We start from the raw sequence: 17780 nt of genomic DNA, 5'->3' as shown, positions 1-17780 counted from the left end.
ATCATGAGTCCATATTTTTTCCAAGCAGATTGACAAATTGGTATTCTACTCGAGTAATGTATAAAATTATAAATGCTATTCTATAGATTAGGGGGGCCAGAGATAGATATAATATTGTAAGTATTTGGTTTGCTAAATATCGCTTCTATTTACCGAATCTACGTGATGTTATAACCTTAGTGAATGTGAAGTTTTTATTACGAATAAACAGATAATCTTTTCTTTGTAAAACTCTAGAAAATAAAAAAAATTGATTTATTGCACATAAAAAATCTGAAATGTAGACATTTATTGTATAATATTTATACACATGTATATGAATTATGTTTAGTAAAATCTTAGTACTTTACACCCAATCTTCATCATTGTCTTGGTTAACAACGGAAATTACTTGTTCAATTGTTAAGAATGAACTCAAGATCTTCCCGGTTAAAAATTTTCACATGATTGATTAGATTATTAATCACATGATGAATCGCATGATTGATCATGTGATTCATCATATGATTTTTTCGACTAGAATTATTATGAGATTAATCACGTGATACTTCACATGGGAAATCATATGCTTCGTCGCACGATTGATCACATGATGAATCACATGATGGTAGAAAAAAGGCCTCGTAGACAACATCTTACGAGATTTATCAAATAATATTAACCAAATTATCCAACAGTATATAATTATAATCGAGCCTATAATTGAAGTATAAAGTAACCAATTTTGTATAAATTTTTTAGTTTGAAAAATAAGTTTGACTTTTCAAAAAGTTTGACTTTTCATTATAAAATAGATTTTATTTCTTTCAAAAATTGAGAAACAATTCGTAAAAAAAGTAAAACTCAATTGAGATACATAAAAAAAAAGTATATTTGAATACATAAATAATTTAAATAGAGATTTGACAAGAATTTATAGTAACATGTAATAAGGTAACCAACATGTATAGTAAGGTAAGCAACAGTTTACTTTATAAAATTTTGTATTGTATAATGGTATTTAAAGATTGATAAAAAAAATAGTATATTTAAAAGAGTAGTAATAATAATATAGAATTTTACAAATGCATTCATGCAACTTTTTTCTTCGTTAAAAGTGTTTTTCGAGATATCATTTATTTCAAGGTAAGCTATAGTTATTATTAATAATAATAAATAATAATAAACGATGATTCAAACAGAGATTTGATAAGAGTAGTATAGTAAATAAGGCAACTGTTTACTTAACAGTTTACTTTGTAAAACTTTGTATAATGATATTTAAATAATTATATTAGTAATCTTGATCTTAGGAGTCATCCCTATAAATACACTACACACTTATTTTATTATAAACGTTTCGCAATTTTATTTATTGCCACCTCAGTACATCTGTTGAATATATATATTATTATAAATAAATGAATTCTTTCAATATTAGTATTGGATTATAATATAAACATACGTTTTGTAATGTAGATAAAATTGAATAAATTAAAAGTTCTTCCGCATATATATAGTCATTACACTTTAATTAAATAAATATTAATTTTTCTGGCTAATAATAAATATAAATAAATTAACAATCTTTTGTCAGTTAGGTAAAAACATAATTTGTCAATTAGGTAAAAACACATCATGATCAGCAAATTAAAAGCCAAGTAACTGTTATGAATATAATAACATATCGTACTGTATATGAAATAAAAGAGAAAGACAGAGAGAGACACAACAAGAGAAAGAGTGTACTTGATGAGTGGGGGAAACACTGGAAGGAAAGGGAATTAGTGATGTAGTGTAATATCTATGTTTATTTTTCGTATTGAAACTAAATAGATTTTATGATGTTGAGTATTCTTGAGTATTGATTGTTTAAATATTTTGTATCTTCCTGTGAATTGATGGTATTATCCGTAATTTTAATATACACTGACTCTGCGATGCATCTCTTTCTGTAATTAGCTTCTAAATGCATGATTTTTGCATTCTCCTAATCAAATTCATGTTCCGGATTATTCACGATATGGGCCGGTATAGGTAAAAGTTTAAATCTAGAGTTGACTGGATCTTCAATAGTTTTTTTCACGGAATATTTATGTTCACTAATTCTATTTTTAAGAGCCCTTTTGCTTTCACCGATGTAATTCGATGGACATTGTTTACACTGAATATTATAAATTGTGCCTGTTTTCTCCCATTTCTTTAATTTATCTTTGCCTAGAACAATAATATTAGATAGCTTGCTTGTCATTTTTGGTATGCATACAATGTTACTCTTCTTTAATGATGATTTGCATTTATAGAAAAATTCTTCTTTAAATGGAATTGGAAAGTAAATTGTCGGTTTATCGTTATTGTTTTTATTCTGTGTATTGTTATGACTATATGTATATTTTCTAATGCGATCTCTGATGCATACATCAATTTTTTGTTTCAATAATACAAATTATAAGCAGACATTTGGAACTTCGATGGGAGACCCACTATCAACATTATTTGCAGACCTAGTCATGGATGATTTGGAGACACAATGCTTGATTTTTCTGAAAGAAGAATATAATATTAATCCAATCTTTTATTACCGATATATGGATGACACATTAATGTGCATCAGAAGCCTTGACTTTGATCGTGTTTTCGAAGTATTTAATGATTATAATTCGCATTTGAAATTTACTTATGAGACAGAGGTTAATAGTTCTATTAATTTTCTAGACTTATCGATTACTAGAAAAAATAATGGGATTATTACTAACTGGTACCACAAACCAACTATGTCGGGACGTATTTTAAATTACAACTCAAATCACACATTAAAACAAAAAAAGAATATTGTTTATAACTTGATAGATAGATCGATATTATTGTCTGATGAAAGTCACCATGACAATAATATATCTATTGTAAGAAACATGTTATATAACAATGACTATCTGGAGGAATTTGTTGATGTGTGCATCAGAGATCGCATTAGAAAATATACATATAGTCATAACAATACACAGAATAAAAACAATAACGATAAACCGACAATTTACTTTCCAATTCCATTTAAAGAAGAATTTTTCTATAAATGCAAATCATCATTAAAGAAGAGTAACATTGTATGCATACCAAAAATGACAAGCAAGCTATCTAATATTATTGTTCTAGGCAAAGATAAATTAAAGAAATGGGAGAAAACAGGCACAATTTATAATATTCAGTGTAAACAATGTCCATCGAATTACATCGGTGAAAGCAAAAGGGCTCTTAAAAATAGAATTAGTGAACATAAATATTCCGTGAAAAAAACTATTGAAGATCCAGTCAACTCTAGATTTAAACTTTTACCTATACCGGCCCATATCGTGAATAATCCGGAACATGAATTTGATTAGGAGAATGCAAAAATCATGCATTTAGAAGCTAATTACAGAAAGAGATGCATCGCAGAGTCAGTGTATATTAAAATTACGGATAATACCATCAATTCACAGGAAGATACAAAATATTTAAACAATCAATACTCAAGAATACTCAACATCATAAAATCTATTTAGTTTCAATACGAAAAATAAACATAGATATTACACTACATCACTAATTCCCTTTCCTTCCAGTGTTTCCCCCACTCATCAAGTACACTCTTTCTCTTGTTGTGTCTCTCTCTGTCTTTCTCTTTTATTTCATATACAGTACGATATGTTATTATATTCATAACAGTTACTTGGCTTTTAATTTGCTGATCATGATGTGTTTTTACCTAATTGACAAATTATGTTTTTACCTAACTGACAAAAGATTGTTAATTTATTTATATTTATTATTAGCCAGAAAAATTAATATTTATTTAATTAAAGTGTAATGACTATATATATGCGGAAGAACTTTTAATTTATTCAATTTTATCTACATTACAAAACGTATGTTTATATTATAATACAATACTAATATTGAAAGAATTCATTTATTTATAATAATATATATATTCAACAGATGTACTGAGGTGGCAATAAATAAAATTGCGAAACGTTTATAATAAAATAAGTGTGTAGTTTATTTATAGGAATGACTCCTAAGATCAAGATTACTAATATAATTATCAAACATCAGGAGTGGAAAAAATTAAGAATAATTGATATTTAAATAAGATTTATATCAAAATAGTGTATTTGAAAGACAAATAGTAATAGAAAAAAAACTAACAAATTTAATATAATCATAATTTTTGTTATTGTACAAAAGCTTACATGCAACTTTTTTCTTTGTCAAAAGTTTTTTGTTTTTAGATTTCACTACTTTCAATGTAAGCCAAAATAATAATAATAAAATACGAATTGAAAGCAATCAGTTAGTCTCCATATGTAAATCATTTAAATGGAATAGTTGTTAAATGACAAAAGTATCTTTATTATTTAAAAATTTTAACACTTCTGAATGAATTAGTACATTACGATACAAGTGTGGAAAAATAGATTCTTGGCTCGTGTGGCGTTTACGCCCGAGCGAAGCGAGGGTGGCTCTTTCCCGAACATGTGCCGTACCGTATTTTTTTATATGACGATGGAAAGTGCGATTTTCAACGCACATTTTTTACCGAGCGTGCGGGAAAAACGCACTTTCCGCACGGAGTGTCGAAAAATAATTTTTCTTTATATATATATAATAGATTAATGTCTTTTTTGAGGGGCATTAGTTTATTCTAAAAATATTATATAAATATCTTTCGACCCTTTCGGCCACGGTTTTTTAACAATTTTCGAATTAGAAACATGAAGCCAGTTAGTGTCTTCGCGTAGTACGTTGAAATATTCTCCATATTCCAAATTTCGCCCACTATGAAAAATTGCATTATTCGTATAACACTAATAATAATTGCAAGCAGAAGATCCGAATGGTGATGGTGATAATGAGGTAACCCAAACGGAAAGCTGGTTGATTAACAATCCATGTGTCTGCAGGTTGCAGTTTCAAGTCAGACAATCGATCAAGATCTCGAAATCGATTATCGAGCGCTTGATGATTGAGCATGCACAGTAAAAATTTTGAATAAATTTTTCACGGCTGGAGAAGAAAATAAAATTAGACCACCTCGGAAATAAGAACGATAAAAAAATGAACAATCGTCGATGTAAATAACGAAATTAGTAGTTTTGTCACTTATTTTATTAACTATGAATAGTTTTGTAGATTAAAAGCATAATAAAACGCATAATATGTTTAAAAAAACGTATAACTTATGAACCCATAGCGAAGCTATTGTGTATATGTCGCTTTCCGCGCCTCCAGCATTCATGCCGCAGGTCGCTCCCGCGACCATTGATAATTTTATAATAAATTTAATAAAACTTCGTTGTGATGGATTTTCCGGAAATCTTGGAAAATAAGTTTATATTTTTAAAGTTTATTTGTGTAACAGGTATGAATTTCATAAGTGAAATAATCCAAATCATCTGATGCAAAATCTGTATGGAAGATGGTACGAAATACTTTCTGATGGAACAGAGTGCAAGACTCTGAATTAATCAACTGCAAAAGCAAAAAATAGATTATTTTACAGGTTATGTTCTTGACATTTTTCTTCATTGATTCCATTTTTTCCTTTCGATAATGTTTCGTATATTTTTATGCAGTAATAACAAATTAGCATTTGAGAAATATGCAACTTCACAAAAACTGACTTTTTTGGCGCTTAATCGAATTTTGCGGTAAAAAGAAAATTCGCAGGCACTAGTTTACCCTGGATTATATCTGGTGGACTGAAATATATGACCGGAACTGTTTTCATAAATAAATTCTTAGACATCTGTGTCATTTAAAATAAGAGCATCAACTAGGTATGTTGCTTTGTCGACAGTGAAAATCAACATCACGTTTCCTTTAACAGGCACGTAATATCCATCGACGGCATTAACATCAGAAACTACGTATGAATTAACGCTCCGATTTAAGGCGGCGACAATCTATAAACCAACTAAGCACGGTACGGAACGTACCAGTATTAATAAAGGCACAAAGACTAAACTGACTAAAAAAATGAATTTTCAAGTCTCGCACTGTCTTATATAAGTGTTTACTTATGAAGCTTGGACGAGAAGCATTGAATAGACTTTGCGAATTCACTTTTATACTAGGTGCACCATAACCAGAAGCAACTGTACGAGGTCTGTTCAAAAAGTATCGCGAATTTTGTATGTTTTCAAAAATTATTTATTTATTCATGAATATCTATTTTATCTCCTTCAAAGTAATCCGCCTCGGATATAATGCACTTGTGCCAACGTTTTTTTCCAATCTTCGAAGCACTTAAAAAAATCATTTTTTGTGATCTTGTTCAGCTCCTTCTTCGATGCCATCTTTATCTCCTCAATCATGGCATAGCGTCGTCCTTTCATGGGCCTCTTCAGTTTTAGAAACAGGAAAAAGACATAGGGGGCCAGATCTGGGGAATACGGTGGCTGCGGCACCATTACTGTGTTGTTTTTGGCCAAATATTCGCGCACAAGCAACGATGTGTGAGCAGGGGCGTTATCATGGTGCAAAAGCCAGTTTTTGTTCTTCCACAAATTCGGACGTTTCTGGCGAATTGCTTCGCACCAATTGCGCATAACTTGCAGATAATATTCCTTATTGACCGTACTACACTGGAGCAAGAACTCATGATACACCATGCCCCTGTAATCGAAGAAAACTGTGAGCAAAACCTTCATGTTCGACCGAACTTGGCGCGCTTTTTTCGGTCTTAGCTCATGCGGCAGATCCCATTGAGATAATTGAGCTTTGATTTCCATATCCCATGATTCATCACCAATTATGATCCTCTGGAGCACATTTGGATCGTCACGGACCGAGTCCAACATCTCCTGAGCAATGTTAACGCGATGCTGTTTTTGGTCGAAATTGAGTAGTTTTGGCACGAATTTCGCGGTGACCCGACTCATACCCAAATCATTGGTTAAAATCGAATGGCATGAGCCAATCGATATGCGCACTTTAGACGTTGAATAATTGAGATGAATTGTCTTCGATTAAATCATAAGTATCTTGAAATTTGACATTTTTCTTCAAATTGGTCAACCTTATTATAGTAATCAACCCACGATAATATTTTTTTCGGTGTTTTTGACTTAATTAAAATTTTTTTTTTTTACAAAAACAGGTACAAAAATGGTAGAATTATCAATAAAAAAATAAGGGTTAAGTTGCATTCTTTATGGTTGGAATTAGATGTATTAGATGTATTAGTTCTGCATTTGAATATTTCTCATACATGAAAAGTGAAATGAAATAAATTTCATTTTACTTCTCAAGTAAAATGAAATTAGAACTTCACATAATGTGCAAAATTCAAAGTATTTTTCTATAGATTAAAAAAACACATGTTACTTATTATTTTATGATCTACAGCATATTAAATGAATATTGAAATCGGCAAGGTTAGGTTGAGGGGATTTTCTTGTTACTCAGATCATCCCGTCTATTTTAGTATGAGTGTTAATACTTAAATTTATTGACATGATAGGACAATTATGACTACAGTAATACATGGCAAGACCGAAAGGGACAGAAATAATATCAATCTATTTCAATCCTATATTTGTCCTAGTTAGTTACTGTTTTTCTGGTTGGAATGTTTGTTGTAGTTGGATTATCTATTTACCTCCCCCCTCCGCACTTATTTAATTTGAAAGTATCAGTGTTTTATTATCTTGAGTCTATTATTTCATATCTCTGTACTATCTGGGTATTGTCTACAATTTTATACTCTGGTCAAATTTGTGAGATTCTTTAAATGTCTTTAACTGTTTAACATGAGCTTTCCTAATACCTATTTTCGTTAGTAATTCAAATATATATCTTTTTTAGGCTGAGGTATGCTAATGTCAGGCAATCAGTATTTTTCATAATTTAATTACGATATTCGTTAAGGACAACATTTCCAAAGGGATTCGTAATCGATTACTGGGTTTATTTATGGTTCAAATCGTCTATGGTCTGGCGTCTATCTTCGATTCTTCAGTCAGGATACTGTTCGAGTTTTTCACGTTCATCACGACGTCTCTTGAGATACCAGTTATTCTGTACCGTTTTGAAGGCTGAAATACCACTGCTCTCTTCTTCAATGCGAGATAAGGCATCAGGTACTTGAAGTAATGTGCCTTTTCTATGTTTAAAGATCACACGTTCTTGCATCAAGTTACATATCCATTTTTTTAGTCGACCTTTACGTTGTTTGACCTTGAACAGATATACTAGGACTGAATAATCCATAACAACTATATAATCATATCTCTCTGTATACAATCTCAATTTATTTAATGCGTACGTAATCAACAGTTCTTTTTCCGTAATCCAGTAATTTCTTTCTGGTTTAATCAGTAAGTGATTTATGTAAATGACGGGGTGTTCACTATAGTCGAATGCTTAGATCAGAACAGTTCCAATCACGAAATCGTTTGTTTCTGTTTGCACTGTAAAAGGCTGAGTAAAGTCTAGTCGAGCTAATATTGGAGTTTCGGTTAATACCCGTTTCAGTTTTTCAAATACTTGCTGCTCTTCTGATCCTTAGTTAAATACTTGGTGTTTTTTTAAGGAATTTCTGTAATAGTACCTTTTCTGAGTAGTTTTTGATGAATCTAGAGTACCATCGCAGTGCATCTAGGTGTAATAAGAAACCTAAGTAAGTCAATCGCGTGCAACCAAATTCGTATTTTTTTGCGTTTACATGGTCTGTTTAGAAAGTATTAGGCTCACCTTTATATCTTCATCCTGGCGTTATGCTTCATCATCGGATAGATTGTATCCTTAAAAGTAATGTTTTTTAATCACTCAATTGAATAGTTCCAGCGATGTTTTCATTTCTCGAAACAGTCTTGAAATTCACATTTAGGGATGGCCTGGAGTAGGCTTATCGCATTACTATTAGCCGTCGTTTTGTCATCGAATTGTTATCCTTTGAGTGTTTTTTGAGTTTTGGAAAGAGCCAAAGATCATAGGGGATTATACCCGGATTGTACAAAGGTTGTTGAAACAATGCGATACTGTACTTATTCAAAAACAACTGCATAAGATTCGATAAATGCGCTGGGGCATTATCGTGATGGAGAAACTAGTCACCACTTGATCAAAAGTGCAGACGTTTTCTTCCCACTGCTTTACATAAACATTTCGAAATTTAGACGTAATATTCTTTAATACCCGACCTGTGGGTACTCATGTTCACATTGACATTGATTTTAACATTGACTTAACATTGCTCCGACTTTGATGTGCCTTTTTTGGTATTGGCAATTAGAGTACTTCCATTGTGAAAACTATTGTTTTGTTTCGGGATCATAAACATTAACCCATAATTCATTATCAGTAATAACCTTTTTAGTACAGTATCATCGTTATTGATTATTACTAAGTTGTCCTGAGTAACTTTTAAGCGATGATTTTTTTGTTCTGTACTAACATACATAAATAAACTCCGCATACATGCGTGTTACTTGTAAATTTGAGGTTAACATTTCCTAAGTTATAATTTTTGGTATTCCAAAATATTCTTCTAGTTCCCGCACAGTCATACAACTATTTTGTTGCAAATTGCAACCGCTCAATGGAAGTTCGGTATTCTTTGAAATGATTATATCATTCTTGTCTTCGTGTTTTGCTCATACAAGGAGTATTCAAAAAGTAAGGTGACTTTTCAATTTTCGTGGACTACGTACATTCAAGTTTTGAATTTTTGTTGTTGTGTTAGTACACTCGCCACAGTCACATATGTATAGTATTTACTATATAGCACGTTTTGTTTTTCTGACAAAAGCGTTAGAGGTTAGAAGTGTTTGGTGTGCTCGGCGATTTTCTTCTATCGAAAAGAATAGAGGAAAGAGTTTGCATTAACTTTTGTGTGAAAAATGGAATCCAGGGATCTAAAACTCTTGAAATGTTGACAATTGTATACGGAGAGTCTACTCTGAGTAAGAAAAATGTGTATAAGTGGTATAAGCTCTTACAAGAGAGAACGTCGAAGACGAATCTCATCCTGGACGTCCCAGCACATCAACAACAGATGAAAACATTGAAGCAGAAAGAAATTGTGTTAAAAAATCGTCGAATCATTATCAGAGAAGTTGTAGAAGATATTCGCATATCGGTTGGCTCATGACATGATATTCTTTCGGTTATTTTAGGTATGAGACGTGTGTCAGTGAAATGCGTTCCAAAATTGCTAATTTTGATCAAAAGAATCATCGCATGACCATCGCTCAGCAGATGTTGAATGAAGTCAATAAAGATCCTGATTTTCTCAAAAAGGTTATAACTGATGATGAATCATAGATATATGGTTATGATATCGAACATCAATTTCGTGACAGACAAGGCTGTGTTCTTAAATAACCCGTATGCTATAATTCTATATTCTTCAGGATAATAGCATCAAACCCACGACAGATATGATTCTGCTTGTAAAACTCAAGTATGCAATAATATTACTTGAGCATTTTATATATACAATCATTTGTTTTTCTTGTGGGAACCTTCACGTTTTATATTCAAATGATCACTTCAGTAACTCTGTATTTGTTTTTTGTATCTTAGTCATTTCTACGCAAAGCTCAGCAGTAGTCGGCCATCGTTCTTTTGTTTGATCTACCTTACTAATGTCTCTCTTTAAACCTCATCAAGCAGACTAAGTTCTGAAAATTGTTTAACATGTCGGTTACAAGTTTGTCATATCCTGGATCTCGGTAATTTTTCAAAAAATATTCTATCAAATTTCTGAAACTTTTCCAAACTTTTTTCTCTACAGAACTCATTTCCAATTCAGATTTATAAGCTTTTTTATATCAAGTTAATTGATATATAAACGTCAATTGATTTTTTCAAGCAATAATTCAAAACTCTCACGAGGTTCTTTTATGATAGGTAAGTGCCCAATAGGAACAACCACATATTCATCGCTATTATAGAGAAGAACTGCTTTAAGACTTTGTACTCACGAGTCTAAGAACAGGCGTCAGTTTTTGGATTCATATACATCTTTTATTCCTTAACAATCAATTAAAACTCTTGCATTATCTTATCACTGCAGTAAACAAGATTATCAGCGTAGGTAAATATTTCCGAAACTTGTATTTTATCTCTATACACGCAAATTTTAGTAGATAATAAAAGATTTCTCTTTTTCAGTCTTTAAGAAAGCAATTGTATTGGCGTTTTCGAGAGATTAAAATCCCGTATCCAATCATTCAGCGAATTCTGGTCGAAAAAATTTGAATCTTTGGATACAAAGGACTTTTCAAAATCACTGTGATCATCTCCATTAATATAATCTAACTTTTCTCTTAAATGTCTAGTTTGAACGGGGTACTGCTCATTGTCTACTTTTCCATAAAGCTCATAAAGCGCTGGTGTTACGCTCCTTACTTTTGTTATTACGATTGAATCCACTGATATGACATGTACAGATGTAGCAGCTATTATCACGATTTAGTGGTTCAAGCCAAACTGTTGGTTCAATAACATCTTTTTTAGGGTATCCTAATTTTTAAAAGTTTCCCGATAATTGCCACTTATCGAGTTATGAACCCATGGTTTACTTAAGTTTTTATATTCATCATTTATATTCATACATTGCTGCAAACATTTGTTGGTCAATATACATATATATAACCGCAGTTAATCACTGATCACTTTTTTTTATTTTATTTCATTTCGTTGTCAGTCGTTTCATCCGTAGTTAATCGCGTCAATGTAATGTCAATAATACGTATGTTACTGAAAAGTATTTTGTTACGCATGGTCCACTTTGCAGCGTAAATTTTGATGTTTATTTAATTCACATTATTCGCAGTATTTTCTGTATTCTACATATGTTACTCTAGCTTAATTTGACTTGCTCGCTCTCGTTTAGTCTATCTCGCTCGCTCTCGTTTAGTATGTCTCATTCGTTCTCGCTGAGTCTGTTTTGTTCGCTTTTGCTTAGATGGTATAATTGACTCAAAATGTCCGCCAACGCTCTCCCGTGTATACGTCGAACCTCGGTATCGGTCTTCGTGATGCTTTCTCGAGCGTTCTTCATCGGTAGTATCACATGTGTTGTATGCGTATAAGCATCGTGTTTAGCGAATTGTATTATATGTGTGCCACTTAATACAATTAAGACGGGTGTCAATGCCTCAGTGATATGCCTCCGTGTACACGAGTGTATAACGCGCTTGTCATTTCTTTTACGTGCATTTTCATGAAATTTTCTTTAGCTTTTCTTTCATATTTCGTGAGCCCGTAAGACGTGGTCGTAGATATGTGTATTTGGCATGCACTCCCTTTCTATTGGTCGTCTGTTTCCTCTTTCTCTTATTCGAGTGTCGTCGGATCGCGCTCTCTTGTTTGTTACATCATTATCTTGGGAATGGATAACTGAAAACGAAAAATAAAAAATATGGCATAATTATTTGATTGAATACATGAGGAGGAAAGGTAACAATGACTTCTGAGCTATAGTAAAAATTATAACTCTGTCAGGTTAAGTCTTGTAATGTATGGCATTACAAGCTTACAAAATAAACTGCCACAATTGTAGCGGTTACTATGTTGATGAGACCGAGAATGATTGTAAAGAAGCGAATCAACATAAAAGAAATACGAACTCTATAATAGTGACCTACAATAATTAATTATGTAGGCACATAATCGATTGGAATATTTTGTTTATTTTAGATAACGAAAAATATCAAGGAAAACAATTAGTTTCTAAAATGATACATATTTATATATAAGACAACTTTGTAAATAAAAAAGAATACACGATAAACTTACGAAAAAAAAATATATACAACTCTTTCATAACATTAAACAGATACATAGCATTGGCTCTCACGATAAGCCAACTAAGATCTGTGTCTTGTACATTGCTTTGATATCACTATTATGACGTTAATCATGGCTGATCCCATGAATCATAATTGTATATATAAACACTGCGACAGGCAGTTATTGCTTCATTCAAACAAAAAATGTACCATCAAATAATGGAATAACAAATAATGGAAATGTTACTAATTTTACTCATGGCATAATACATGTTTGATTTTTGCATATAGTAGGTATCTAACAAACCATTATACTTGTCTGTTAACGATATGATTGTATTTTAATTAAAAACTTGTTATTTAAAAATAAAAGTTCTAAAAAAAAATGTATGGCTATCGAAATGCACAAAAACCAGTATTTCACTTCATTAGTCTTTGACTCGGGGAGATTGATTAAACAAACAATTGTATTTGTATTTAATTAATCAAAATCAATTTTTTAAATATTACATACGTTTTCAATGTATTTTTTTGTAGAATTGAAATCTGCATATCAATTTCTAATAAATTACATTTTTTCGGCTTAAAACGCAGAAAAACTCCATTTTGCAACATGAAATTGTTAATAACAAAATAATGGCCAAAAATTTATCTCCATACCTTCAAGAAAATGATTTAGCGGCCTAAAAACATAGATTAAGTCGAAGATAACGAAGACCTTTCAAAAACGTTTAAAGGCCACCTGCGCCTATACTATATACGAGGTGTGTTCAAAAAGTACCCGGAATTATCGTTTTTCCAAAAAAATATTTATTTATTCGTTTACATCAATGTAGTCCCCTTCAAAGTAATCCCCCCCAGATATAATACACTTATGCCAGCGTTTTTTCCAATCTTCGAAGCACTCTTGATATTCACTTTTTGGTATGTCCTTGAGCACTCTCAGCGATTCGGCCTTTATTTCTTCAATCGAGGAAAAACACCGTCCTTTCATGGGTCTCTTCAACTTTGGGAACAGGAAAAAGTCACACGGAGCCATATCTCGTGAATATGGGGGTTGGGGCACGACTACGGTATTGTTTTTGGCCAAAAAATTACGAACAAGCAACGACGAGTGAGCAGGTGCGTTATCGTGATGCAAAAGCCATGAATAGTTTTTCCATAAATCGGGGTGTTTTTTCGGATTGCTTCACGCAAACGTCGCATAACTTCAAGGTAATACTCCTTATTAACCGTACGACCTTGTGATAAGAACTCATGATGCACCACGCCCCTGCAGTCAAAGAAAACTGTAAGCAAAACCTTTATATTTGATCGAACTTGACGTGCTTTTTTCGCTCTTGGTGACGTTGAATGCTTTCAGGTGGATGATTGTGCTTTGGTTTTGACATCATAACCGTACACCCATGTTTCATCACCAGTTATGACCCTTTCAAGCAAACTTGGATCGTCGTTGACGTCGTTTAACAGCTCCTGAGCGATGTTCATGCGATTGTTTTTTTGGTTAAAGTTTAGCAGTTTTGGAATGAATTTTGCTGCCACCCGTTTCATGCCCAAAACATTTGAAAAAATGTTATGACATGAGCCAATTGATATGCCAACTTCATCAGCAACTTCTCTAATTGTGATTCGGCGATCATTCAGAACCATTTTTCCACTTTTTTCACATTTTCATCGATTGTTGACGTGCTGGGTCGACCGGAGCGTTCGTCATCTTCAACGTCTTCGCGGCCATCTTGGAAACGCTTATACCACTCGTAAACACTTGTTTTTTTCATAACAGACTCACTATAGACTTTTTTGTAACATTTCACACGCTTATTACACTTTATTTCATTTTTTACGCAAAATTTAATACAAATTATTTGATCCATTTTTTTTAAAAAACGAAAATCGCCGAGCTCATAAAAACACGTCAAACCTTAGCGACTACCGCAGACAAAGTAAAAGTGAATATAGCTGAAAATTTTATCATACTTCATGGGCATGTATACCAACACAATAAAAAATAATTTTGACAATCGGACTCTCCAGACCCGCGAAATTTAAAAATTCCGGGTATTTTTTAAACACACCTCGTATATTGTATGTGACAATGACATGTTTAGTTTTTTAACTTCAAAGTTGTTCCTGCGTACTGCTTACTCTCGGTGAACCAAATGAACAAAAAAGGTGTTGGTTTTGTATGGAAAGTTTTTTTTTCACAAAATTTGATATTGTAAAACAATAGCACATAAGAATCGCTAAAATAATTCTTATGTTCTTTTTATAAAGCAAAAGATTCATAGTTATTTAATTAGTTGCAGACTTTGCAACATTAAACTGACGTCAACGGTATAATATTTCGCTATAGAAACTATGCAAATATGAAAAGTTTACAGTTGAATTCCCTAGCTGACAAAATCGGGTGAAACATCTTATATCTAAAACATTATGCTATTTATTACATTTTTCGCGCTCACCTTAAATTTATATTTTAATCAAGTTCTCACTTAAACTTTCTTCAATCTCTTCTGTCCTGTGTCCATACATGTGGACAGATATTGAATTTTTTCATTTCAAATAGTACTAGTGTCCACACATGCGAACATGCATTTATATAAAAAAATATATCGACTAAACGATATATTTCTTTAATGTTTAAGTTTTTAGCACAAAGAAACAATAGATTCATGAAAAAAAATTTGTTTATTTGTGCGTTCATGGTGCCGTTCCTAAGAGCTTAAAACATATAGTGAAAATGAAAAATTATATTATTTTTATTTTACAGTAGCGATCGGTCAATGATGCTAGTAATGTATTAAGTTCAACTATATTAAATATAGTGACTAAACAATGTTTAATTCGTGTCACTTAAAAAGCTCTGCTCAAATATATCCAATGCTAATTTTTTATTTCAGATCTATCAAATTCCGATTCTTCATGGGAGAATGAGGAAACTAGTGATAAACTTTCGAATTGCGGAAAGAGAAAAAAGACTTCTTACGATATTTCTTCAGAATCTCGAAATTTTGGTGTTCAAGGTAAATCTACTTATTACTAATTGCTATATGTCGAAGACGTCATATAAAAATCAGTCTATTTATTAGAGAGTCAATAATAATTAAAATATTAACCCTTTGACTGCTAAAGGCGTGTATATACGTCCTCACAAATCCATCAATTTATACGAAAAGCACATATATATGTTCTTTATTTTTAATTTTTTACCATTATTTATTAATCATTAAAAATGGCATCAAATTTCTAGGTACCGTTTTGGTCACTGTCAATGTCCAATAGTTTCAGTGACTGACAAGCGAAAAACGCGCCGCCTATATAGATCGATTCTTCCGAGAGCGCGCCACAGTCAAAGGGTTAACAAAAGTAGAATTGATAATACAGCCCCATAAAAAAAATTTTAAGTACCAAAAACTAGATTAATGTTTTCGAGGTCATTGATTTCGAATTCGAGGTCAATTTTACCTGATCAGATTAACTTCAAAACCATTTCAAGATTAAATCCACAGAGTTCATGAAAACTAACTTTATATAGTAAGTATATAGGTTTTTCGATTCACTGAATCCGAATTTGGTGTCCGTTTAACCCTTCAAGGTTATGTTCAAGGCTATTTAAGGTCAAATCCGTAAAATTCATCAAAACTATCTTAAAATAATAGGTCTATAGGGTTTTCGGGGCGCTGAATCCAAATCCGAGATCAGCTTAACCTTAGCAGGTCATGTTTAAAGTTATTTTATAGTCAAATATACAGAGATCGTTAAATATAGCTTGAAATAACGGGTCTATAGGTTTTTAGAATAGCTAATTTCGTATTTGGAGTTGGTTTGACTATTAGGTAATTTTTAAGTTCATTTTTATGTTTCATTAAGCCCTTCATTTTAGCACGTATATTTTTCATTTATACACATATAAGTTTCGTGTCATTTGTAGTAAGTTAAAGGTTTAAGGTTATTACCTTAAACCTTTAACTTACTACAAATGACCTTTAACTTACTACAAATAAAAGACATATCAATCTTGGTATTAAAAATGACTATGAAAAATTGTTCAGCTTTGAAATAAAATATGAGGAACATGATTGGGTTGGGTATCAAATATTATATGCACTTTCTATAGGAAGATGTTTAAATTTTCAAGAATAGTAACATTGTACTAAAAATGAAAGTATCTACTTTATGAAAGAAATCAATCAATAAAAGAGATTATTATGTTGGTAATACAAATTTACATGAGATAAATAGCAAAAATAATTAGAAAATTAATTACGCTAATATTGAAAGTATAGTGAAACCAATATATATATATATCACTGAATAATGAAAAAGAAGAAACATTTCATACAGACTCAACTATTGCTATGGATATTTAGTCTAGTGTAACGGTCCAGTCTGATTTGCCTTTTCTTTCGTCTTCCACTACAAAACAGCAACCCGTCATACACAAGAAAACTAAAGAAAAGCAGTATCAGAGCTAAGGCGCTCTTCACATATACGCATAAATGTGTTAGGGCAATTCGGTGAAAACAATATAAGGAGCGTGACATCATGAGCATGGGAAATTTATTGTTTCCTATGCAAAATCAATAATTGCAAAGTTTTTTTTACGAACAAAAGCATTTTTCAGTCAATTTCCATGCGCTAATCTCAAATTATTATAATCATTCAATATGTATTTGTTAGCTTAATTTAATTTACAAGTAAATATCGCTAGTAATTTTGCAACAAATAAATATGATGCAAATTCGGATATACAATAGCGATCCTAGTGCCTTAAGAAAGAGAAGCAAGAATTTAACACTTTCATAACAGATTTTCTACCGAGTTATCAATAAATAAAAAATTTATAATTTATTTAAACAATTAAAATTGCGTTGTGAGATAGCGATTCAACGGTACATACCTATAAAATTACTGATAACGATTGTTATCCGTTTGTTGATTTTATAATGGCTAAAAGAGGAATTCGCAAATTCATTATTTCATTATTATTCAAAAACGGATTGTTAAATTAGAGGTTTT

The 17780-nt window shown here is 31.7% G+C and overlaps 1 protein-coding gene across 2 annotated transcripts in view; it reads left to right on the top strand.

The window, feature by feature from the left end:
- Positions 1 to 17780, top strand: part of LOC131671233 (uncharacterized) — a 623217-nt gene that overhangs the window by 427366 nt on the left and 178071 nt on the right. For both annotated transcript variants that reach the window (XM_058947500.1, XM_058947499.1), the window contains one exon: positions 15662 to 15784. In XM_058947500.1, coding sequence (XP_058803483.1) covers positions 15662 to 15784 — 123 coding nt within the window. The remainder of the gene's footprint in view (positions 1 to 15661; positions 15785 to 17780) is intronic.

The sequence above is a fragment of the Phymastichus coffea genome, unplaced genomic scaffold (assembly GCF_024137745.1).
Source record: "Phymastichus coffea isolate CEN01 unplaced genomic scaffold, Cenicafe_Pcof_1.1 PCOF00121, whole genome shotgun sequence".
Taxonomy (NCBI): Eukaryota; Metazoa; Arthropoda; class Insecta; order Hymenoptera; family Eulophidae; genus Phymastichus; species Phymastichus coffea.
This window is presented reverse-complemented; position numbering and strand designations above follow the sequence as displayed.